This window comes from Anabrus simplex, chromosome 5, assembly GCF_040414725.1.
Source record: "Anabrus simplex isolate iqAnaSimp1 chromosome 5, ASM4041472v1, whole genome shotgun sequence".
NCBI lineage: Eukaryota > Metazoa > Arthropoda > Insecta > Orthoptera > Tettigoniidae > Anabrus > Anabrus simplex.
Genome location: NC_090269.1, coordinates 240,232,317 through 240,260,032, shown reverse-complemented (window position 1 = coordinate 240,260,032; position 27,716 = coordinate 240,232,317). Strand labels below are relative to the sequence as shown.

The 27,716-nt window shown below is 37.8% G+C and overlaps 1 protein-coding gene across 9 annotated transcripts in view; it reads left to right on the top strand.

Annotated features, from left to right (window-relative positions):
* Window positions 1-27,716, top strand: part of Larp4B (La-related protein 4B) — a 965,589-nt gene that overhangs the window by 822,532 nt on the left and 115,341 nt on the right. For 8 of the 9 annotated variants that reach the window (XM_067147303.2, XM_067147307.2, XM_067147301.2 and 5 more), the window contains one exon: window positions 7,917-8,321. The exons of the other annotated variant lie outside the window; for it this stretch is intronic. In XM_067147303.2, the coding sequence (XP_067003404.1) occupies window positions 7,917-8,321 (405 nt within the window). The remainder of the gene's footprint in view (window positions 1-7,916; window positions 8,322-27,716) is intronic. 9 annotated transcript variants of the gene reach the window in all.

Below are 27,716 nucleotides of genomic sequence, written 5' to 3'. Positions count from 1 at the left end.
GTTGGAGGCAAGACTGTCAAGCCCAGGAACATACTTGAAATCCCAATTGTTTCATATCGATGGGTCATATCGTGTGTTTTCAACCAGTGCAAAAAATTCCAGTATTTTCATGTCTATGAACGCGCGATAGTCTAGACCAGAACTCTGTCTTTATACATTTGTTTCAAGGTGTGTGTATTTTATCCAGTTTTTTTTTTTTTTTTTTTTTTTTTTTGATAGAAACAGAACCGTCAAGTCCAGGAACGCTCTTAGAGAGCCAAGATTTCATTTATAAGTGTCCGTGCCACGTGTTCAGCAGTGCATGCGTTTCCAGTGTTACGTGTTCATGAACACAGGACAGTTTAGGCCAGAACTAGGAACATATTAAGTTCCAAGTGCTGCTTGCCATGTATACGTTGCATTTCAAAGTAATGTTTTGCAACCCATTGATGTTTTTCCAGGCTAGCCTATCACTTTTAAATTTTCTTATTATGATGATTGTTATCAGATTCCCCCTGAATTAGTTTTCAACAGGAACTGATGATGACTCCAAGGGAGTCGAAACTGGTCTTATTATAATTGTAATGTATTTTACAATGTGTTGAATGGTGGAACATCCTTCAAACTCTGTCTCTTGTTCATAATTGCCTTTTGAGCTTTAGATATTTCATCTTGTGTTGTAGCCTTTCATAATAAAATGATTCTTGCCTCCCACACTCATAAACACTTAAAACTTGCATATGTTTCTCTCAGACTAATTGAAAATATAACAAGAATAGAACATTGTTGTTGTTGTTGTTGAATGTCTTCAGTCAGAAGCACTGTAGTTCATATCAGTTGTTCGTGGCTTACCACGTCAATAAACCACAGATTCCTTAACCTCAAACCTCCTACGTGTCAGCACAACATCTAACGGGGTGGAGCTTAACCTGGCTACTGATTTTAATTCTGAAATAAGATTGACTGTAACATTTCTTTCTTGTTTACACGAAATATACAACCCACAAAGACAACAAAACACCCAGGTTATTTTCACATCCACGTGAAATCATAGTTGCTACTGAGGTGTCTTCACTTTCACTGTGCCAAGTGAGCTCGATTTTGGCTGCAATGCAATGTAGGCTGTGTGCTGAGATAAAACACAATCTGATTCTGGTACTGATAAGGTCAAATGTAAGACTGTTATAATTGATTTTTTTAAAAATCTTCAGTAGTTGCTCACTTTAACCCAGATTAATACTGGCATTCATGTGACTGAATATTAAGTTTAAAAATCAACAAGTAATGTGTTCAGCAAGATTTATAAGTATATAGCAACTATTACTGATACCTGATTTATATCGTTTTATCATACATATCTGAGTAATGGAAGTATTGTGTTTCAGTGTTTTATATATCATGAATATTTTGCTAAGAAGACAAAATTCAGGCTCTGGTAACACAGGTGAAAAAAGCGATGTTTTGTAAATCCTCTTGACACATTTTCCATGTGTATGAATGTTAGTAGAAAATACTCTAGTAAAGAATACAGACCAGATTTTTTTCCCTCAGGGTCTCAAGAGTGTGTGTGTGTGTGTGTGTGTGTGTGTGTGTGTGTGTGTGTGTGTGTGTGTGTGTGTGTGTGTGTGTGTGTGTGTGTGTGTGTGTGTGTGTGTGTGTAGCCTGAATAAATTCGTGTTCCATGTCAAGTGGCCACGAAATTGAACTACTTCGGTGATCCTACTGGATTAAATTAAGATGTTTTGTGTTTAATAGTATATGGTAACTCACAATGCATGCTTGTGGGTGCAGTTCCTACTTTTAGTGAGATTATGGTGACGATCGTTTTTAAGGGGAAATGTAACCGGGCACAATATTAATCGAATACAAAATAATCGCTTATTTTCATTTTCTTCTGTTATAGATGTTTCATTTGATTACTTTCATTATCATTAATTCGAAACTACATTCAAATAATGCGGCCATCGAATATGAATGCTTTGGGAATAATCAGATAAAAAGTTATCCAAATTATGTCATCGCCTCATCAATCTAATTACAGGGAAATTAAAATTACCACTCTCCATTCCCTTACTGGAAGTGTTGATGGGAGGATCCGCCAGATAACTGTTCTGTAAATAATACGAATGTGTGAATGAATCGTGCACTCAGATACCATAACTTAAATTGCATAGATTAACATATTGCATCACGCACCCACGCGATTATGCGAAGCGCAATCCTAGTGTTGACTACATCGTTTGCCAAATTTATGCAGTCTTAAATTAAAATTTGCCATAATTTTCTCCTAATGGCAAGGTCGCTAGTCACTACCTTTGAAATTCTGCCACTAAGTGACTTCAAAGAGGCTCCAGCTAGAGTTGGCAACACTGATGACGGTGATATTTTATGTTAGTGGTACTTTCCCCAACCAAGAAAATGTGTAAATGGTTGATACAAATCAATAAGGGTTGAAAACAGTGAAGATAAGGGTGTTTTTCATCCAGCAACCCTTTATTTCTACTTTCTTTTCCTGTTGATGTATTCCTTCCACGATAAGACATTTAACATCTCGATACACTGTCATGTTCAGCGATTTTTACTCTTGTCATTAATTTTGTTACACTACTATGCTTATAACTGTAATTACTTCCCCAAATCTTACTGGTGATGTCTCGAATAATAAGTGTACTCATCAGTTAAACAATTTAGGTCATGAACAGCAATACACCGTGTAACATTGATACTCTTCCTTTCAGAGCATTTAGTTTTCAAAGAGGGAGAATTTGACTTACATGCACCATTCAAAAATGTGCTACCTCTGCCAGGTTTGATCATAGGATCTGGGGAATATACTCTACCACTGCTGCATAGGCGGATATTTTCTTTAGCGCAAATGAATCTTACGCACAGTCATGCATATACAAATCTGAAGTCAGGTTAATTTTCTGTCTGTGGATGTAGCAAGGAAGCGAGGTTGGAGTAATTTTCCTTAACGAGGCCGCTGTAAAACATTATGCGATAGTTTGTATCAAGGCAAATTGTTTCAATGATCTATAGGAATCTGCAGTTGTGAATATCTGAAAACAACTCTTTGCGTAATTGGTATAAATCTAGTATAGTTGACTTTTTGCTGTTTTCCTTTTTCTTCCTAAGTGAATATTGGCATTGCCAGTGTTATTTTTATTGCTGTTAATGGCAAAATAATTGGTAAGAAGTTCCTTATTAGCAGGGCCCGACTTATGATGACCTAATAAATGCCCAAAAAGTGACCTATGAAATGACCCAAAAATCTCCAGAAAACAACACAAAAGTATGAAGGAAAACGAAAGCTTACCCAAAAGAGCAATATGGCCACTGTCCTAATTGAGTGAATACTATTAATGTTATAGTAATAGGAATTATAATTATAAATATATAGAGGAAACTCTCGGGAGAGATCAGAGATGTGAAAATGTTCAGAAACTCAGGATTAGGATCCCAGTTCCCGTAGCAAATTGCAGTGTTGTTCGAATACATATGCTGGTTGACTTATAGGTCATTCCATATGAGGGAAACAGTACTGCACTTATGACAACAGGTTGCCATATTACAGAGCTCTGCTCAACGGCATCAGGGGAAAATGGCAGCACATATATTGGTGAAATTCATTATTTAATTTCAAGATAAAAGGGGGAAGGGACTAAGCGGGAAATTATTTTTATGAAGACAGGAATACAGGGGTTTTAGAGGGGGATTACGTATGTTTTTACAGCAACAATTGTGAACTACGATACATACTAAATTCAGTACTGACATTGAAGGGTAAATTGGGTAAGAAAATAAAAGGATAATTTATATACGGTCGGGGCGGTGTGGGTATGTAATTAATTGCTTTTTAAAATTTGCCCACACAACGCCGGGTAGTACAGTGCTGTCTTACTGCCCCACGAAAAGAATGGTAAAAATTACGTATGCTTGTGAAAAAATTGTAAAAATAAAATGCACTCAAGAAACAGATGAATAACAAAACCAGGCATAGATAAAAAATAGTTGACTTCTCAACAGTGATAAACTGGCAGTGATTCACAGGTTTACGGATTATGCAGTACATGTGCCAGAGCAACTCACAAGGAAAACGAAGGATGGCAACAAAGCGATGGCTGTTCCCAACATTGTGCTTCTTCCCTGTGAATGTATTTATGAAATAGAGTATGTTACATAGTTATTTTAATAACTCGCAGGAAAAAGGAAAGGCCTTATCCCCTTTCTCTGTTTTATAACACTTCATAAAGTACATTATAATATTCCTTAATCTCAAGGAATTGTGGGTGTGGAGGGTAGTGATGGGACATTGGATTCATTTTACATTTGATTCCGTTCACATTACTGAATCGATACAGAGATCCGATTCACGGCACATTAGTCACCGCTCCTACTGCATCTGTGTAGTATGTGCTGGTAAGACAGCAGCAACAGCATTCATTGCTCGCAGCTGCCATCTGGTTGTCATACTATGAACTCCTTTCTTAGAAAAAAATGCTAGTCACTCTAATACATCGAAGGTTTCCGACGACACAGGGTGGGAAAGGTTAGGATTAGGAAGGTAGCAGCCATGGCCTGAATTAAGGTACAGTCCCAGCATTTCCTGGTGTGTAAATGGGGAAACTACGGAAAACCATCTTAACGGCTGCCGACGGTGGGATTCGAACCCACCATCCCCCCGAATGCAAGCGCATAGTATGTGATACTAACCGCAGGACAACTTGCTCAGTCAATTTTGAAAATGTGTATTTTTCTATCAGCTGAGGCTTTTTTAAATCTTCATATTTTGTATAGGCTACCCGAGATGTACAATAGCCTGCTGATTCAATATACTGTTGGTTAAGTTATTGCGTCTGTCAACATATGATTGAAGTCCTGTGCAATGATGTGACATATGAACTGAGAGAATACTGAGCCGTTCTTCCCAATATAAAACAGGTACTTTTGAGTGGTCATGAGCATGACTCATAGTCATAGGGCAGGCTAGAGTCAAGTTTAATTGTCAAATGTCAACTAAGTTACAATACTAAGATTCATTAAACTAATAAATAGTATAACCTAATAGCCTACCTACCTACCTACCTACCTACTAACTACTATAGAATTATGTTTTGACTGCCTTTTTAACACTGCAAATAAATCCATCTATTATTTAAACTCTCCCTGTAAGAAGAGGACACTGAATTCAAATGGGTATTATTTTCAAATGTTCTGAGCTCGAGAGTCCATTATAGCATACGATTCTTTCAGTGTGTCATGGCTCACTGTATGTCTCGCTGCAGCGGAAGCTTGGCTCTGTGCAAGTGTCCAGTGAGCTGATAAAGATCCGCGTGTGTCTTGTGTCTCACTGAGCCGTGCTCGTTCACGATTCCTTCGATATGCTATGATTCACTGTCTCGGCTCCCCGTCAATGTCCAGTGAGTGCGCCACTCAGCACTGTCCGCTGGGAGAAAGCTGAATCGTGTGCCAGGAGCTCGCCGTTCCTGTGAATCGATTCACTCGGACACTTGAATGAAATTAATTATTCATATTTAAGAGTGGAGAGAATATTTAGTTTTATTGAATCTTGGTAACTTGCAGGGACCAAATACATTTCACAATTTCAACAGGATCTAGGAGCTGAGAGTCTACTTACTCGTAAGCTATATTAAGGAGGAGGTAGATCTACATGACACACCCAACCTTCAAGTGTTTGGTTTAGAACATGGAAATAATGTAAGTAAACGGCGTGGACTAACAGACCACATTCTCGGAAGCCCAGCGAGAGGCTAGAAGGTCGTAAGTCACAAGTTTGAAGTAAGCTGCAGGCGCACAGCAATTCATTTGAAATGTATGGAGAGGTACAACTTAAAATAAGATTTCGCTTTTCAAGAGACTTGTTTCTTGAGACTGTCAAAGGGACAGTCCGTTAACTGTCCACTTGACTACAATTCTTGGCAATATATATATATATATATATTCTATTATACATGGGGTAATTTCCATGGAATTATAGGTTACTTAGAGTACATACATGTCAGAAGCACTGTCTCTTACATAGACTGGGAGGGATTCAGTTATATTTACTGCCAAGTAAGCACATGTAATAGTGAAAACTAAAATGTAGGCTGTTTGTGGTTTATATATATATATATATATCGTTGCACTAATTGGGATAAGTTTTCAGCAACTATGAGATAGGTAAAGGCAATTGATGATGGTGGTGATTATTATTTAAAGAAAAGGATTGGGGAAGAAGAGCCGTGGCCATAACAGACCTAGTATTTGCCTGGTATAAATATAGGGAAAGTACGGAAAACAATTTTCCGGGCTGCCGATGATGCTTTACGAAATTATGATTTCCAGAATGCAAGCTTCATCTACGTGGCCCATACAAATCATTCGGTTACATAGTACTATTGTTTCATCTTCCCTTCGCCGAAGCTATTGTGATTACACTTACCGTAACAACACTATAATCGAAACTATACTTTCTCGTATGGTGGCGTGTCCCTTTAATGTCGATAATACTCAATCACAAGATTTAATTTCCACTGAAAGCGATATTCTTATTTGTGGGCAAGTCATGCTCATGCATAGCCATATTTAGGTAATGTGTAGGAAGACAACAGCTGACTAGCACTGCGTGCGCGCACACACACACAGAGGAATTTCATTGGTTGCGACAGGCGGAGAGTTGCGTGAATGATACTTCCATCTCCATTTTCGAACCAGTATTGAAACTTTAAATGATGTCTAGTTGAACACCGGCTGAACGTTGTTTATGCAGTGGATGACCCTGTGCAACTTAGACGTTGTCTAACGCTTAAAACTAGTCATCATTTCTACAATCGGCTCATATTGTCTTACTTGTATTCCCATGAAATATTTACGTACCAATTCTATATTAGTACCAAATCTTGATATGATGTAGTATGGTATTTGTTGGTATGTGTTGAAAGGAGTAAGGAAAATTTACGTTGGTCATATTGATTATGAAATTGGTACCACGCCCCATATTTAGGATGTCTAACCTGTGACCAATTCCCATGTGAAATTTTTGAAATCAACAGCAGGTTTTGTTTTGCTTTCCTGTGACTTGTATAACTGGAATTTTTGTTTATGCCTCAAGTTGTTCAATCTGAAACCCTCCTGAACATAAAACATAATATGGAGGTGTGGTCATCAATACTAAAAATAAAATATTCTATTGTGTGCTGAAGGATTGAACATGTAAACAGTAGTGTAGATGTGTAATTTTGCTATATTTCTGTAATATTGAAGGGAGAAAGAAGTTAATTTTTTTTCTTAGAAGTGAAGAGAGAAATGTTCATATTTTTGTCAAATTGCTTTTGAGTTTTCATGAATATGTAAGAGACTGAGTGTTCTTGTTGGAGAAACACATTCAGTTTGTCTTCATATTTTGTGATTGATCCTACAGTAATTTGCAATTCTGTAGGTTTTGTTGATTTAAATTGTGCCATGTGTTTAAATTGTAATGTATCTATCCATTCCGTTTCTAAGAATTCCTGAGAAAGTAGAATGAGTAATTTCGTGCTGAGTTGAGTGTGAGATTGTTTTTCTGTTAAAATTTGGGATTTTAGGTGAACAAAGTTGCACAAAGGTTTTTTTTTTTTTCATGTGTTTTTAATTGTATCTGAAGTCAACTCTTGTTATTTTCAAAAAAATATCTTAGAAAATGTTTTAAGAATTGAAATTGTCTCTTGTTAATGTTACTGCAATGATATGGTATACAAATAAGTTGTTTGTTTTTTGTGGATTTTAATAATTGAATTGATTAGCGAGGGAAATTTGCAAATTAAGCAGAAATGATTGATTTTTATTTATTTTGCTCAGTTTTTCCGGAACTGTGGGGGCTGTTTACAACATTCCCTTCATGTCTGTAATGAGTTTATTGATAGAGACTGATTTCTGGCTCTCCTATTATTGGCCAGGAATAAAAGAAACCAGCCTGTGAGTGACCGTGGCAGTTTATCGGACAATGTGATGAACGTTACCAGACACTCTGGAAACTCTCATTCCTATCACCACATAGGAGTGGGCAGTTCTGTGGGTGTTGCAGTGGGTGGGACTAATGTGGCAGTGACCAAGAGTGCTAGCAGTAGTTGCACCACAATTGGGAAAGTTCAGCCTGTACCTGCTGTTGGAGTGGCAGGTGATCCACATCACAATCATTCCAAAAGCCCCCACCAGGCAGCCCCGCAGGAACCTGTTGAAGTCAGCAGTAACAGCATACCTAGTCAGAATACACCAGGGTCAACGTCTCTTCGCTCAGATAGTGATGATAACTACAGGCAGGCAAGAGATGGTTTGTCTAGCAAGGAACCTATGCCACCCAGGTAATGTTAGTACATCTGAAAAGTTTGATTAAAATTCACAGAAATCATTTAGTGAAGATCTCACTTACCAAGCAGGCTGATAGTTGGACTGCAGGGGTTGTTTACATCTGATTGAAGTATATTCAGTAACGTACATGTGCCCTCCTGTTTACCTTTCGACTGCTTGATAAGTAATTTAGACAATCCTTATTATGTATGCATCTCTTTACCCTTATCTTTGTCATCAATAGCTAACTCCTTGTAGGACTAATTGGCATGCATATTGTCATTTATTACATACATTTCTGCCAAATAAAAAATAATTGTTTTGGTTGCTTATGAAATCAGATGTGGAAAGAAATGGGTAGTTGGTAGAGACTTTTGTCGCCATTTTTCTGTTTGACCAGGGACTTTCCAAGTCTGGATATTCATTGGATAACCCATCACGTCCTGAACTTCGTTTTGCTATTTTGCTTGTCCATTTGTTCCCTTAATTTGCTACACATTCTTGCTAATGGATGGTGCTTTAGGAAATGTTTTATGTTAGGTTTTGTTGTTTCCTTACAGTTATATGAAATTGAAATAGATGTCATAGAACTGTGCAATATTGGTCATAAAGGACAGAAGACACAGTGTATAATTTGGAGAGAAAAAAATGTAGTTGGCACACTCATGTTAGATGCTGTTTGTTTCATTCTGTGGGTTTACCTTTCCCTCCACCTACTGATCAGTGTTAGAGAAGTATGAATTTTGACTTATTTTTAGAGTTAAGTTTCCCTCTTGCAATGATAATGGTATTCTCTCCTTCAATCTCATCTGTTATCTTCTTTTAGTTTGTGTTTAATTAGTAATTTAATATTTTGAGAACATTTTGAATTCAAATGTTTTTTTGCAAATAACCTGAATATAAAATAATTTTCTTAGCTTCTGTGTGATTGTTCTTGGCTTTTTAGAGGTTCTTTGAGAAGAAATTGCCAAGATTTGGTACATGGTGATAGTGTGGAACTGATTTCATCAGTAGTATTCGTTTTAAGGGCATTTACCCGTTTCTACTCTGTTTCAACTGTCCAGGTCGTCAGCCTCTCAGGTCATCTCTTGCCATTTTGTGGCAAGTGATGTTAATTGATGCTTTAGTATATGGTTTTTCACATGTACACTGAAGTAAGTTCACTGACATATTTATGAACACCATACATATACATTTGATCTTCTAATGCAGTATATGTTCCAAGGACCTTTACAAGAGTAGTTTCCTACTTAATACTATTTGTTTTATTGTGGATCAAGTTTGGAGTTTTCTTCTCCACAGTTGCTCTCATCTCACCGGCTCAAGTGAAGCTTATTTCCATGTACAGCTTACTCCGTATACAGTTTACTCATAGTGAATAACCACCATGTCAAGAAAATTCTTAGTTTTTGTTCCTTTTTTTTTCATCATGATTTCCTATTAGGACTACAAGTGTGATAATGGTACATCTGTAAGTAATTATCGTGCACAAGCTATAATAGGCATCTGCAGTGTAGTGTCTTGTAGGAAGAGTTACAATCATTATTAAATATTTAACAGCAGTTCTGTTGTTTTTTATATTTATTATTATTATTATTATTATTATTATTATTATTATTGTTATTGTGTATAAGATTTTCTCTAAGATATTATATAATCAGATTAAAAGACATTTTGATAGAGAGTTGGGCCTAGGTTATTACCAGGTAGGCTTCAGACCTTGGAGAAACTGCTCTGAACAAATAACTTTGAAGCTGGTAATGGCATATTACAGAAAATGAAATATGCCCCTTTCAGTAACGTTTATGGATTTCTAGAAAGCTTACGACTCAATCCTCAGACAATCTTCATTAAAAATTTTAGAACGTTTTGAACTTCGCCCAAAGTTAATCAAATTTATCGAACTTACTGTACCTAATGCAATTTCTAAACTTAAGTTCAGAGGGGAACTTCTAAATCATTCTTTGTAACAACTGGTTTAAGACAGTGTGACGAATTGTCACTTCTTCTTTAACTGTGCACTAGACTATGTTATGAGAGAAAATATATATAAAAATTGGAACCCAGAAGGATAGCATGCATTTGAACTGTCTAGCTAGGACTTTCTGATCTAGCTCTTCTGGCCAACAATATTCAGGAAACGAAACAAATAAAATCTTTACAGGAAATAGTTTGAAAAAATTGGTTTGAAAATTTAGTTTGGAAAACAAAAAAACCATGCTAACTCAACTTCCGCTTGCAAACAAAATTAAGCTGGGAGACCGAGAAATTTAATTGTAGAAAAATTCAAATATTTAAATGAAATAATCACATATAACCTGAACAATAAATCAACCTGACAAAATAGAATAGATAAACTGGTTTCAGCACAGCATGTTACCAAGAATACATCTAATAAGTGTCTAAGTAGCAACCAAATTGAAACACTACAAGACAATCACCCAGCCACAAATTACATATGCATGTGAAACATTATCCAGAACAACAAACACAGTTGTAATAGATAGAGTACTCAAGTTAGAAAGGAGAATAGTGAGAACCTGTTTAATAAAAATCATGAAGTAAATGTAGTCTGGAGACTAGCTTCCAGTGAAACAGTTTATAAAGAAATAGAAGCTGTGACTAGCACAATGAAAAATAAATGAATATCATTCTTAGGGCATCTAATACGAACACCAGAAATAGAATCAGTAGAAAAAATAATTATGTAAGCATTAGAATAATATTAGATGGATCACTGAACTTAGAGAAGACATGACAGAGTAACATATTACAATAGAAGATTTAAAATACAAGACAAATACACTTACGATATATAAAGATAAACACACGGAACTGCAGGCAAAAATAAACAAGCAGAGAATAGCGAGAAATATTCCAGAGGCAGAAAGAAAAATTACGTTCATGAAGAATGGAACAGTATTATTCTGACAAAAAGAAGAAAAACCTCCATTAACCTGACTAAAGTAATCCTGTGTTCATACCTACAAACTTTCCTGATTTAGGTGGGAGATTCCCGATATTTGACAGTTTTTCCCGTCTCCCGATTATTCTATTATCTTTCCTGATTTTAGCTTATTTTTTGGTCAACTGCAAACATTTGTGATCTGATCTAGCCATTTCAGCTTTGTACGCCAGTGGCCAGAAGTCCTTTGCTCATTGGCCACTTTCAAATGGAATATCGAAGTTTGTTAATGCGAGAAATGTGTGCGAATATGCAATGTTTGAGTCCTTTATGTTGTGTCGCGTGTATCGATTGTTAATCTCTCATTCTCGCTTGCGATGTTTGTGTTTGTTCACATGAATCTAATCGATTCTAGAAACTAAGCGGTAGATTTGGTTGGGGGTTTTTTTAGCGACAGAATTTCAAAGATAGCAACTAGTGACTTTTCTCTGGTTTTTACAAGCCATTTGGAGACAATTCCGGTGAATTTTAATTTATTACTTGATATGATAGCATTGCGCTTCGCATACTCGCACGGGCGCGTGGTGCAATGTATTAATCTATGCGTTTGCTAAGTAATGGCATGTAGATGCATGACTGATTCACACGTATGGAGCCTGAGTTCATACTATTTTTGGAAGGCTTATCAGAGACTGATCATCTCACTCATGTACTTCCTGTGAGGGAATAGAGATGTGTAATTTTTAGCCTTGTTCCTCATATAGCAACAGTCCGGTTACGAGAAAATAAGTGTTGTTTATATACTATAGTACTCCTGTATTGCACAAGACATGTAGAATAAGCAGTTTTGATCAATAATTGTTTCTTCTGATTTTCATTTCAAACTTTCTCCCGATTTTTGGTTTTGTAAAGTTGGCCGGTATGTATGTTGTCTAAAAAATTAAATATTATTATTATTATTATTATTATTATTATTATTATTATTATTATTATTATTCACAACAGTCCTGTCAGCACACTATATTATTACATAACCGGTTTTTGGTTCATCAGTGTTTAAAATAAGCGTTTTACAACATATAAGTGCACGAGTGAGTTGTGAAATGAATTTAAAATGAGTTAAGGAGCCCTGTTGTGATCAACATAGAATAGGCTGGCTGGTCCTGGTGCTATCACTGTTGGTCAAATTGTAGGAAGATATCCTGAGCTTGGTTCTGATAGAACACAAAATAGACCCTTCATATAGTTGAATAGGATGTTCAGTGCAGTTACATGTCGTTTCAATTAGCTTTCTTCATCCCGTTTGAAAGTATGTGACCTTATTTTCAACAACATTTTGTCCCCTAAAGCTCTCTACTCATATATTTACATCCACGTGATATATCAATAACCAAGGAGGAGAAAGGAGCTTATCATGATACAGTGCACTCCCGATAATTCGCGTTAACTATTGCTCGCACTTCGGTGAATTATCCGCAGTCATTTTTAAAACTGGTAAAAACCAACCCATACGTAGAGTTTGTGGTTTATAGCATTTAAAAATCAGAGATTTAGAGTTTTGATTTTAAAATTTAGCATTTTGTAGCATCTAAATTTCTCAAATTTAGCGTTTCGTAGCAAATTAATTAAAAATAGGCACAATTTGCTCATCAAAACCGACTTTCAACTTATTAAGTCGTGTTACGTACATTTATTACGTGTTGAAGAGATGTTAAGTACAGAACAAAAATGGCCAACCCGACACCAATGGGATTCGAGCCTACAATCTTTGAATTCACTATAGAAAATAAGACAAATATCAACATAAGACTGCAAGAAGTATTAACGCACACACATGAATATGCCTATTTCCAAACAATTTCAAAGTGAAAAATACTATTCTGAACATATTTATCACAGTACAACACAACCACGAAGAACAGAAATTTCAATGATGAAGTAAAACATGCCAATTGTTTAAATGGTGTCCTCCTTCATTCAAGACCGTCTATTTGTTACAATTATTATCTTGTACTTGGTCAAAAAATTCTACATCGACACTGTTCGTGGAGGCGCAAATGCACAGCAGTGCTGCCGAGGTATAGGAAGGACTCCAAAACATTTTTCTTCAAGTCTTTGATTGCAAAGTCGGCACATCAATACAGGCCTATCTGTATCGCTTACATAAAAATGTCCCGATTTGCAACTCTCGGCATGCTGTTTGATCGTCACTTCGCTTCTACCCATGGCTACCAGACAATAAAATAAATCACTACCGTACTTTAAAACTGGAACTACTGCTCAACACCAATGTGAAGAATAACCGACTGTGATCAATGGTCAACACAAAGAGAATGAACGTGTGTGCTTGAAAGTGTATTTGCTGTTGGTTTGATTATTCTTTGCAGTGCTCTTTGGGCTGTGAAGATACTCCACACATTGAATGATTTAACCCGGTGGTCCACCGTTATTTGTGAAAGGAAATATGCCCTTGCATACCATTTATGTAATTTTTCGTCACTTTAACATAAATTTGACTAATCACTTACATAGGAATACACAGAGCAAAGTGAGCTTTTAGCTTGTCTATAGTAACAGGAAACTAATGTTGTTGTTCATAAGTATTACTGGTTTCAAGGGAAGCAGATAAATTAGCAATAAATATAGAGGCATAGGCATTGGTTCCCATAGTAACGTGATCTCAGAGATGTGCGGTTATAAATTCATTCCCTACGTCCATTTCTTTCGGATTATTTCCCAACCAACCCCCTCCCCTCACTATGGAGTGAATTTGAGAAACTGGTTTGCATGTTACAGAAACAGGCTTATTGTCAACAAGATCATAATTCCAAGTATCATTTTACTAGACTTTTCACCCGCTATTATTGCATTCTGGTTTTGTCACGTAGTTTCAATTGGCACTATCATCTCGGAACTGAAATCAGAATCACTTTCATCACTGTCAGTTGAAGTATTTTCACTGTCCAGAGAATCATTTCTACTTTCAACATCACTATTTTCAAGCCAGTTACGAATATCTTCATCCACGCCGCGCTTGGATGCCGCCATGAATGTTTAAAATGAGCGGCAAACTGAGATGCTTTTAATTTTCTGTACTTCAACTCAGAGTTACTATGTACACCGAGAAAATGGCTTCAGGTATCATCTGACATAAATCGGGTAGGCTGCAAAACAATCTCTGACCAGCTAACCGTGATAATGAACTTATAAATGTTCCGTGCACCATGACGGAAGTGTCCGTCACAGTATGTTACCGCCTTACAATCGCAATGGGCGCCATTATAATTCTTTCTCCTGAAATAAATAACAACAAATATCTTATTTTTAAGAAAAATGCATCGTTTTTAAAATATATATGTTTATTTCATATAAAACAGACAGTTTAGCATCTATTTTGCATAAATTGCATAATTTCGCATTTTATCGCTAATCCAGAATTGCTAAAAGCCACTCGTACAGGTCATACAAGATGAAGGCACATACACTGACAAAGTTTCGGCGTATTTCGCATTTATTGCAAATGCTAAAAATCACAAACTGTACCCTTAGGTTAAAATAATGAAATGTATTTTATGAACAAGCAGAAAATAATTACAACACTTCACATTTTATTGTAAGACACACTAGAGAAAAATTACAAAATGCCTTATGGATTATACTAACATTTGTATCTATAAAAAAAAATTAATCACTCGATCACTACTGATCTGCATTTAGGGCAGTCGCCGGGGTGGCAGATTCCCTATCTGTTGTTTTCCTAGCCTTTTCTTAAATGATCGCAAAGAAATTGTACATTTATTGAACATCTCCCTTGGTAAGTTATTCCAATCCCTAATTCCCCTTCGTATGAACGAGAGTATTTGCCCCAATTTGTCCTCTTGAATTCCAACTTTATCTTCATTTTGTGATGTTTCCTACTTTTAAAGACACCACTCAAACTTACTCATCTAATGATGTCCTCCCGCGCCATCTCTCCACTGACAGCTCGGTACATACCACTAAAATCGAGCAGCTTGTCTCCTTTCTCCCAAGTCTTCCCAGCCCAAACTTGGTACGTTCTTGTAATGCTACTCTTTTGTCGGAAATCACCCAGAACAAATGGAGCTGCTTTTCTTTGGATTTTTTCCAGTTCTTGAATCAAGTAATCCTGGTGAGGGTCCCATACACTGGAACCATGCACTAGTTGTGGTCTTACCAGAGAACTTATATGCCCTCTCCCTTAAATCCTTATTACAACCCCTTAACACCCTCATAACCATGTGCAGAGATCTGTACCCTTTATTTACAATCCCATTTATGTGATTACCCCAATGAAGGTCTTTTCTAGGTACTTACAATGATCTTGAAAAGGAACTTTCACCCCATCAACGCAGTAATTAAAACTGAGAGGACTTTTCCTATTTGTGAAACTCACAACCGGACTTTAACCCCGTTTATAATCATACCATTGTCCACCGTCCATCTCGCAACACTATCGAGGTCACCCTGCAGCTGTTCGCAATATTGTGACCTATTTATTACTCTGTACAGAATAACATCATCTGCAAACAGCCTTATCTCGATTCCATAAAGGTCCAATAATACTGCCTTGAGGAATTCTCCTCTAAATTGTTACAGGATCAGATAAAGCTTCGCCTACTCTAATTCTATGAGTTCTATTTTCTAGAAATATAGCCACCCATTCAGTCACTCTTTTCTAGTCCAATAGCACTCATTTTTGCCAGTAGTCTTCCATGAACTACTCTATCAAATGCCTTGCATAGGTCAATCACAATGCAGTCTGTTTGGCCTCCTGAATCCAGGATATCTGCTATATCTTTCTGAAATCCTACAAGCTCAGCTTCAGTGGAATAACTTTTCCTAAGCCCAAACTGCATTCTGTCAAACCAGTTATTAATTTCGGAAACATGTCTAATATAATCAGTAAGAATGCTTTACAAAAGCTTGTATGCAATGCATGTCAAACTCACTGGCCTGTAATTTTCAGCTTTATGTCTATCACCCTTTCCTTTATACACAGGGGCTACTATAGCAACTCTCCATTCATTTGGTATAGCTGCTTCAACCAAACAATAATCATATGAGTATTTCAGATATGGTACTATATCCCAACACATTGCCTTTAGTATATCTCCAAAAATCTTATCAATTCCAGCTGCTTTTCTAGTTTTCAACTTTTGTATCTTACTGTAAAAGTCATTGTTATCATAGGTAAATTCTAATACTTCTTTAGTATTAGTCACCTCCTCTATCTGGACATTATCCTTGTAACCAACAATCTTTACATACTGGTGACTGAATACTTCTGCCTTTTGAAGATCCTCCCATACACTCTCCCCTTGTTCATTAATGATTCCTGGAATGTCCTTCTTGGAACCTGTTTTTGCCTTAAAGTGCCTATACATACTCTTCCATTTTTTACTAAAATTAGTGTGGCCACAAATTATGCTTGCCATCATGTTATCCTTAGCTGACTTCTTTGCTAGATTCAGTTTCCTAGGAAGTTCCTTCAATTTCTCCTTACTTCCGCAGCCATTTCTAACCATTCCAACCTGCACGTTCTTAGTCTCTTCACTTCTCTGTTATAATATAGTGGATCTTTACCATTCATTACCACCTTTTAAGGGTACAAACCTATTTTCACACTCCTCAACAATTGCTTTAAACCCATCCCAGAGTCTGTTTACATTTTTATTTACCATTTTGCAGCGATCATAGTTACTTTTTTAAAACTCCCTCATGCCTGTTTTATCAGCGATATGGTACTGCCTAATAATCCTAATTTTAATACCTTCCTTTCTTTCACATTTATTTTTAACTACGACAAAAACGGCTTTGTGATCACTAATAGCATCTATTACTTTGGTTTCTCTATAGCGCTCATCTGGTTTTATCAGTACCACATCCAAAATATTCCTCCCTCTAGTTGGTTCCATCACCTTTTGAATCAGCTGCCCTTCACATATTAACGTATTTGCCATTTGTTGTTCATGCTTCCTGTCGTTCGCATTACCTTCCCAATTGACATTTGGTAAATTGAGATCACCAGCTACTATCACATTCCTTTCCATATCATTTCCAACATAGCCGATTATCTTATCAAATAATTCTGAATCAGCGTCAGCGCTACACTTTCCTGGCCTGTAAACTCCTAAGACATAAAGTTGCCTATTTTCTTTAGAGATGAGCCTTACACCCAGAATTTGATGTTTTTCATCCTTAACATTTTCGTAGCTTACAAATTCTTCTTTCACCAGAATGAATACTCCCCCTCCTACCATTCCTATCCTATCTCTACGATACACACTCCTCCGTGAGAATATTGCTGCATCCATTATATCATTTCTCAGCCATGATTCAACTCCTATTACAATGTGTGGTAAGTATATATCTTTTAAAACCCAATTTGATTCCTTTGTTTTCAATGCTTCTACAGTTGAGCACTAACATTTTTATGTCATCCCTACTTGATTTCCATTTCTCTGTTCGCTTACCACTCCCTAGGCCACCCAGCTTTCTTGAATATACCTAACTTACACGTACCACTGCGGTTTAAGTGAAGACCATCTGAGCACAGATCCCTGTCTCTTACCCACCCATTAGAATCTAGAAATCTCACTCCCAGTTTCCCACATACCCACTCCATAGTCTCATTTAAATCCCCAATCACCTTCCAGTCAGTATCCTTCCTACACAGTATCCCACTGATAACAATCTGCGCTTCCTTAAACTTCATCCGTGCTGCATTTACCAGATCCCACACATCCCCAACTATGTTGGTACTTATATCTGCTTGCCTTACGTTGTTAGTACCAACGTTAAACACTTCTCCTTTCCCTCTTCCTTCTCTTCTACTTTCCTCAACATCTGCCTCAGCCTAATTCCTGGATAACACTTTACCCTGGTACCCTTTCCTCCACACTTTTCCCACATGTCTAACGATGGAATCCCCATGACCAGAGCCTCAACCCTACCCACCTCATTTGAACCTCTCCCCTCCTGGTCAGCGCTATCTTCTCTCACTGCTGCAGAAACTACTTCTGTTGTATACAAGGAACTCTATATACAAAGCACAACATAAAAGTTTATTACAGTGAAACCTCGATTATCCGTTCCCCGAAACTACATTTTCCCGTAATATTCGTTCAAATTACGTGGTCCCGCGAGCATCCCATTTAAAACCTGTATTAAAAATCCCGCGTTATCCGTTCCTCGAAGAAACGATTTCCCGCATCAACCGTCCAGAAATGTCAGTCCCATCGACGCTAAATCCTCGATCAAGCGTTTTTCAAGATTGCGAGAACGGACGGCAGGAATCGAATTTGCGAGTCTAGCATATTTTAATTTCGTCGGATATCTTGCGCGATGATACTTACGGAACATTCTGTACCAGGCTAACAATGAAGGCCTCTGCCAACTTGCGCTTTGTTAAGAGCTTTCTGTTGAATGTTTCGTTCAGTTGGCTGTGTTACTAGCTGGTGAAAACCAACAATTTACGCAGTCGAGTTTCGATTTGCTTACACAGTACAGTATTGAAATGGCGCGACCTGTAAAGCATGTGAAAACCCTGCAAGAAAAACTTCAGATTATAGAGGAAGTTGAAAGAAATCCAACAGAAAAAAAAAAGTTGACATCGCGAAACGGTTAGACTTACCTGCTTCGACACTGAATACAATAATAGGGAAAAAACAAGAGATACGTGAACAAGTAAAAATATGTGGATCCTCCGCAAAGAATAGAAAAACGGGAAAGGAATCGAGATATTCTGAAATGGAAGCAGTTCTCTTTTCTTGGTATCAGCAAGCTCGGGCGTCGAGAATTTCTGTGGATGGTAACATTTTGCGTGTAAAAGCTCGAAGCATCGCTGCAAGAATGGGTATCAACAATTTTTCTGCTTCGAATGGATGGATTTCCCGGTTTAAGGAGCGTCACGGGCTGGTGTATAAAAAGCTCGCCGGCGAGAGTGCTGCAGTTGACGGTTTGGCTGTGGAAGATTGGGGGGAAAATCTCCCAGAGCTGCTTGAAGGATACGAACCGAAGAACATCTATAACGCGGATGAAACCGGCCTATTTTTCAACTGTTTACCGGATCGCACGCTGGCTCTTAAAGGAGAATCTTGTCATGGAGGCAAAAATGCGAAGGATCGCATAACTGTTTTGTTGTGCTGGAACAGTGACGGGTCAGACAAACGTATCCCTATCGTTATAGGCAAAGCAGCGAAACAGAGATGCTTTAAGAACATGAAGAAGTTACCAGTGCGATACTACGCGAACGGTAAAGCTTGGATGACCACAGACATTTTTTTTTTTATTTTCTTCACGGACTGGATGCTTCTATGGGTGCTCAAGCGAGAAAAATAGTTTTGTTTGTAGATAACTGTGCCGCCCACCCGCAGGAACTTTCTTTCTTATGAAATGGGAAAGTTATTTTCTATCCCCCGAACTGTACCAGTGTCCTTCAGCGTCTGGATGCGAGGGTGATAAAGTGCTTTAAAGGGTACTACCGCAAGCAGCTGGTGCAAAGGGCTGTGTGTATGTTGGACGCCGGGAAAGAAGTGAAGACGAAGTTCAGTATTCTACAGGCAATCCATTTTGTAGTGTCAGCATGGTTCCACGTTTCGCCCTCCACCATTCAAAATTGTTTTCATAAGTGCGGCTTTGGCGAAAGCAGAGACACGAACGACACCAACACCGGCAGCGAAGAACAACTTTTCAGTGAGGACTGGGAGAAGCTCGCGCCGAGAGATGTTAACTTCGAGACGTACGCTACAGTCGATAGTGAGCTCGCCACTTGTGGTGTAAAGAGCATAGAACAGCTGTGTGATGATGCTACTGCCACAGCCAGTGCAAGCGCCGTGCATGAGATCGCGAGCGAGGGGGAAGACGAAGATGAAATTGACCCCCTGCCAACGTTTGCAGAAGCATTAGCCGCCTTTGACAAAATTCGCGACTATATTACTGCGTATGACACAGACAGCAGCGAACTACAGAACGTTTTAAATATTGAGGAAGCACTGTACCGTGTTAAGGCACGGCAAAACAAAAAAAAAAAAAACTGACGATTAAAGACTTTTTCACTACAAAGTGACTACTGTATTCTGTGACTGAAGAAATGACAATTTAAGTATTGTGTGTGCAGTGCGTAACCTATATGTGTGCGATGTGACACTTTATTTTTGTGAGTGCGAGAGTGTTTCATTACGTCTTCTGGGATTAATGTATTTTGGTATCATTTTTGTATTTGTGCATTGTGATTAGCTTACTTGATTATGTGACTGGACGTGTTACAACCTATGCTTATTTACGTGTTTTCAGCTATCTTTACTAACTATAATACCACAGGTAGGTTCATGTGAACTGCACCAGTAATTATGCCTATCATGCAAGCCACATTTCTCGCCTGTTTATCGGTCAAAAAAAAAAAAAAAATCATTAATGGAAAGTACCGAGGCCTAAAACATGGGTGAACTCGAAGTTAAATTTCGCGCCGTAAGTTCGTAATACAGCACGAAAACCTTCACTGATAAATAAGTTACATTGTTCTTTTTTAGGTTATTAAAACAAAGTCTTCTAATTTACATGAGACTGTCGTCAGATAACGATTACTGTATTTAACTGTACCTGTTCCAGTTAGATTTATTCAAGGTGAAAAAATCAGAGGTAGCTACCATACCGGTAGACGTTTTAAGTGACTGTATTATAATGTTTTCCCGATCGGCAAAATAACTCCGATACACTCTCCTTGCAGCAATAGTGAAACTGGAGTCTCAGATGTGGTTTTTAATTTCTTAGATATCAATATAATTCTGATAACTTATTTAGTAGAATATTTTTCGATAAGCTTGACTGATGAAAGTTGTTGGCCTGAAAGACGTTTTCACGGGAAAGTGACGAAGTTTCTCGGTAAAACTGAATTTAAAATATAAAGTTTTTAAACTAATGTATTTAACGCAGGCGTTTTTGTACAAATAAAATGATATATATATTTCATTACTGTGAAGTACAGTCAAACTGTTGACGGTTTTAATTCGTTCCCGGATTTTCCGATTTCCCGTATCGTACGTTTTTTTCCCCAGGTCCCTCCAAAAACGGAGAATCGAGGTTTCACTGTATTTGTAAATCTTTACACATTATATACAAAAAAAGGAACGAAAACTGACTTGATGCTTGAAGCACTGCATACGTTAAATAATGGCCTATACTAGTAGACCGATGGTTTGTGAAGAAAATACAATCATATATATTAATATTCATATGTACAATGCTGTCTGTCTTGATAAGATAGGTCGCTTGAAGTAACCAATGTCCCTGATAGCTGATGACTATCTGTAGTTTTGTAGAATTGTACAAGGAACTTGGTTTGAAGTTCGTGAGTACCAGAATGCTAGGACATGATGCATGTCGGTGATACTGGAGGCAGGATATTTGAGGCGGAGATGTCCTGAGTTGAAACCTCCCGACCAGAATTAGACCACCTGTTCAGAACACTCTTTAAGAGGGTACCTCCGTGTCTGACATACGGTGTAGTCTGATCGCTGGACACTGTGGGAGTGCCTTCAGTGGAGAATACGTCGCCCAATTTATATCTGCTGACTGACGTCACACACGATTACGTCAGTGCGCTGCAGTCTACACCTCGTGGTATCTAGAAGCGTCTATGCTGGGCGGGTTGCGGAGCTTGCAGGCGGCGGAGGACACACACAACAACTTCTTCCTCCCTTTTCTCACTCCAGTGACCCTGTTCCACCTGTCTTTTCCTTTCCACTACACTACAGTTCCCTTTCCTACCTTTTTCCTCCCTCCTACTTCCATACATCTCAGCAACAGTTCCCTTCTCCTCATCTTCCCTCGGTTGTTCTCCCTGCAGTGACTCGTACCGATTTCTCACAGACACCTGCCCCGAATTCTGATCCTGAACAGAGCCCTTAGTCTGCAATCTCCTTCCCCTTAAAACATTAGACCACCTTTCTTCTACAATTCCCGCATTTCCTTCCCATCCCTCATTTACACCTACTGTATCCTGTACATTATTTGAGGGAGGCCTACTTTTCTTCCTGTCCTCTGCGAGAATCCTAATTATCTCCCTCAAACTCTCCAACTCATACTCCTTAATGCCTGGCCACACCCAGAGTTCCTACACTTGCACTCCTTAGCCATTATTTACGGAATAATGGGAAGAAGAGGAAAAATAAAATAACTTATTCTGTGCAGAATAAAAATGAAAGAAAATAAATATTGCCTATAAAAACAAAAGGAAAGAAATATTGTCTAGGATAGTTCACAAAGATCACACAACAAGGTAATTAACATAAGCTACTACTACACTACTATACTACTTAGGTGCACGAATTTTTTTTTTCTACAACACCCCAACAGAATGAAAATTGCTGTTAATTACTGAAAACCGAAAATAATACACAAGAAGTAGGTCTACACAATTCAAACTGCAGTTAAGTCTACCCTAATTACTGCAACAGAATTCTAGTAAGAGAGTTAATACAGATACCACAGATATTATAGATACTACAGATACTATATTACACAAATATTTCGCAGTAATAAAATAAACACACTAATTTATAATAAGATACCTAGTATAATACACTACAATGAATTTAAACTGCGTTCAGATGTATCATATTTATAATACAACAGATTATTACTAAGCACAACTGAAGTGGAAATTACAATTAAAGTTTGAAATTTGCAAGACTACTGAAAATAACAGAATAAGCACTCTAATTTCTAATATCACTACAATACACTACAACAGTTTCTAACTTGCATTCAGATGGATCCTAATTACAATAGGTTATTCTTAACCACAAATAGAAATGAAACTTGCAATTAGGGGTAAAGTTTGAAATTCGCAAGAACTACCGTACTCAAGGATTACCAACAAAGTTAAACGCCTAGGCAGAAGATTATTTCTGTAGTATTAATTTATCCTATTAAGCCCGAATAGAAATGAAACCTTGCGTTTGGTTAAATGCTTAAGTATCAAAAGGATTGCCGTACACGAAGAAAAACACAAATATAACAGGCAAGATACTATCCAATATATTATACCTTATCTTCACTACAATTCCCAACTGAATTGTCATCACCTTTTGTTTCTTAGACGATTATTCATTTTTTCTAATTTTGGATTGTATATTTCTCAAGAAAACAATATCTGGTAATGAAAATTCATCTGTATTTTCTATGTAAGAGGTAAGTGTGTCTATGGAGACACTAGCTTGGCTGTGGGGAAACTTTCGGAGTTTCTGTTGCATCACTCCCGCACTCGATATCATCTGAATCTTGGTCTTCCACACCAACTGTCAAATTCCGTACAATATCCTCCTCACTTTAATGCCTGAAACCATGATCGTCCTTATCAACATCTAACCACTCAGTAATGTCGCTTCCTTCTGCATCTTGGCACATGTCCAGGTTTTTCAGTAATGATGTCATCGTAGCGAGACTACATTGCCCATTCGAAATATCATTGTCACCGAAGCCAGCAAATGCTTGCTCTTCGCCTAGAACAGATTTGCGTGATCGTACGAGCGTAGTAGCAGTAATTTTGTCCCGTGACTTTTTCACTGCATGAAGAACATCCAACAAACTGAAGTCCTTCCAAAATGTTGGAATATCGATGCCTTACTCAACCAGTTGCTGTAACACAGATGACCTGTAGTTCTTCTTTAAAGGAGCAATAACCCCTTGGTCCATAGATTGGAGAATAGAAGTTACATTAAGGGGAAGGTATTTGACATAAATATCACCTTCTTTAAGTTCACTTTCATGTGGATGAGACTGCACATTGTCAATCAAGAGCACTGCTTTGATTGGCAGTGACTGCTTAATTAGGTAGGCCGTCACTTGTTTCAAAAAATGATTGTGAAACCAGTCCTTAAATATCTGTGTCCATCCATGCTGTCTTTTGATGGTAGTACTGCAAAAGTACATTCTCTCGTTTAAAACAACGGGATTTTTCTGGATTTCCCTATCGCTAATAATTTTAATTTATGATCACCACTTGCATTAGCACATGGCATAATGGTTATTCTTTCCTTGGATGTTTTGCGGCCTGGGGCTTGCTGTTCTTGTTGCATCACTAATGTTCGGGACAGTAAACATTTCCAATACAACCCTGTTTCGTCTGCATTGTTAAGGGCCTGTACTACGACAGCCAGATAAAAGTTCGGTTTAAATTTATGTGTCAGCACATTAATCTGGAAGTTCTGTTGAAAACGTGTACTAAGACTTTCGTTCATGTGTAGTCTGGGAAAATATTCTCAAGGTTAGCTATGCCGAAGTTGTAGAGGCAGTTAACGCTCTTATCTGGGACTTCGCTCCTATTGGGGACGCTACTGTAAGAATCAAGATGGCTACACATAAAGGTAAATCTGCATCTGCATAATGTTGTACGAAATTTAAGTTGATACGATAGATAGATAGATAGATAGACATGATTTATTTTAACTGGCAAAGTTAGGGACACGTGTCCCTGTCTTGCACTTAACCAGTGAGATACATAATTAACATAAAAATATATAACTTACTGAATAAATGAAAAAAAGAGACTGAAACAAATTACTACGGTACTATGCTATCCTGCTGTACATAAAAATAACTATTATAATACACAATATAAATTAACATTTTGCTTCCTGCGAAGAAATTAACATACAACAAAGAACGAATTACAATTTCAATAATAATAATAATAATAATATAGATAAACCTACTAATATTTACAATTAATTTGTCCAATTCCAGAAGTATATCACATTGACGAATGTTCAGTTTTCATGTGTTTACTGTGGGTGAAAAACATTGCAAAATGGGGATAGGGATAAGGATAACTATGCAGGAAAACCACAGCTGAGTACTTTCTAACACTACTGATTAATAATAATAATAATAATAATAATAATAATAATAATAATAATAATAATAATAATAATAATAATAGGAAGAAGAAGAAGAAGAAGGACCATGGGGAGGAGAAGAAGAAGACTGTCGCACTACGAGCTCGTTTCATAGAGATATTTTGAACACATACTTTTAAATCTTCCGTGGTTTGATATCCCTCTGACCTCCTGCGGAAGGAAGTCCATTCACGGCTGGCCACAACAGTGAAGGAATTGTTGTAGGTTGAGGATTTATGCTTAGGAATAGCAAGCAGTGTCGAGCTCAGCGCTCTGGTGTTTTTATCATGGTGTTCAGAAAGGCTATGAAATCGCTCATACAGGTAAGATGGGGATTGTAAGGTAAGGATTCGGTGCAATGAAGTCAGGGTATGCAGCTTGCGTCTGTCTTCAAGGCGTAGCCATCCGAGGTCGACGTAAGAGTGGGTAACATGATCTGAAAATTTCAGATTACATATAAATCTTACACAGGCATTCTGTACACGTTGTAGTTTATCTCGAAGCTCGGTTTTCACATCTTTGTAAACTACGTCACAATAATCGAATATTGGAAGAACGAGGGTTTCAACTAGTTTCTTCTTTAAACTGAACGGAAAAGTAAATTTGAAATTGTTTAATGTGTGCAACGTAGCAAAAACTAGTCTACTCACAGATATTATCTGATCCGTCCACGAGAGGTGCTGGTCAATGGTTACTCCGAGATTTTTTACGCTCTTGCAAAAGGGCAAAACTTGATTTTGAAGTTGTACGTCGGGGATGGACATGCGGAAATTATCGGAAATAAATCTTGGGTGGGCAATTACTATAGTTTGGGACTTTTTTGGGTTCAAAATAAGTCCATGCTGGTAAGACCATTTACTTATGGCCTTTAGATCCATGTTAATTTTCTCGATTGCTGTCAAAACGTCTGTTGATTTTGCATGGATGTACAATTGTACGTCGTCAGCATAGATGTGACGTTTACAATGTGTCAGCTGTTTAGCTAGGTCGTTGATATAGACAGAAAATAGCAAAGGAGCAAGGGTTGACCCTTGTGGGACACCTCTTTTTACATATTGCCACGAAGAAAATGCTCCTTGATTGGTGACACGTTGTTGACGTTCATGTAAATAAGCTCTCAACCATCTCAGAGCACTGTAGGAGAACCCTAGGTGATAAAGTTTGGATAGGAGCAACTCATGGTCTACAGAGTCAAATGCTTTGCTGAAGTCCAATAATACTAGGATAGTCAGGTTTTGCTCGTCAATAGCCTGTCTTATATCGTCAGTCACGCTTAGTAAGGCAGTACATGTACTGTGATTGCGTCGGAAACCTGACTGGTGTGGGTCTGATATGCCGTGGTCCTTGAGATAGTTGGTGATTTGATTATGCACTATGTGTTGAAGTCCCTTGGCTACTATTGACAGTATATTTATAAGTCTGTAGTCACTGTTTAGTCTAGGAGATTTTATCTTTGGTAAAGGATGCACCAGGGCCATTTTCCAGACAGTTGGAAATACACTATTTTGAAGGGACAAATTGTATATGAATGTCAATGCTGGAATAATAGCGTCGATAATTTTCTTTAGCATTATAATACATATATTGTCCATCCCTGTGGATTTAGTTTTGATTCGCATGATAGCCGCTTTCACTTGAAGCGGTGAGATATAACTAAAATAAAATTTGTCTCTGCCTACTGGTGGTGTGTTGTAATTCGCATACATACATACATACATTACATTATCATTATAGACTGTTATGCCTTTCAGCGTTCAGTCTGCAAGCCTCTGAGAATTTACTAAACGTCGCCACAATCCTCGATTTGCAACTAGTGTTGTGGCCTCATTTAGTTCTATACCTCGTATCTTTAAATCGTTAGAAACAGAGTCTAACCATCGTCGTCTTGGTCTCCCTCTACTTCTCTTACCCTCCATAACAGAGTCCATTATTCTCCTAGATAACCTATCCTCCTCCATACGCCTCACATGACCCCAACACCGAAGCCGGTTTATGCGTACAGCTTCATCCATAGAGTTCATTCCTAAATTAGCCTTTATCTCCTCATTCCGAGTTCCCTCCTGCCATTGTTCCCACCTGTTTGTACCAGCAATCATTCTTGCTACTTTCATGTCTGTTACTTCTAACTTATGAATAAGATATCCTGAGTCCACCCAGCTTTCGCTCCCATAAAGCAAAGTTGGTCTGAAAACAGACCGATGTAAAGATAGTTTCGTCTGGGAGCTGACTTCCTTCTTACAGAATACTGCTGATCGCAACTGCGAGCTCACTGCATTAGCTTTACTACACATTGATTCAATCTCACTGACTATATTACCATCCTGGGAAAACACACAACCTAAATACCTGAAATTATCGACCTGTTCTAGCTTTGTATCACAAATCTGACATTCAATTCTGTTGGATTTCTTACCTACGGACATCAATTTAGTCTTCGAGAGGCTAATTTTCATACCATACTCATTGCACCTATTTTCAAGTTCCAAGATGTTAGACTGCAGGCTTTCGGCACAGTCTGCCATTAAGACCAAGTCGTCAGCATAGGCCAGGCTGCTTACTACATTTCCACCTAACTGAATCCCTCC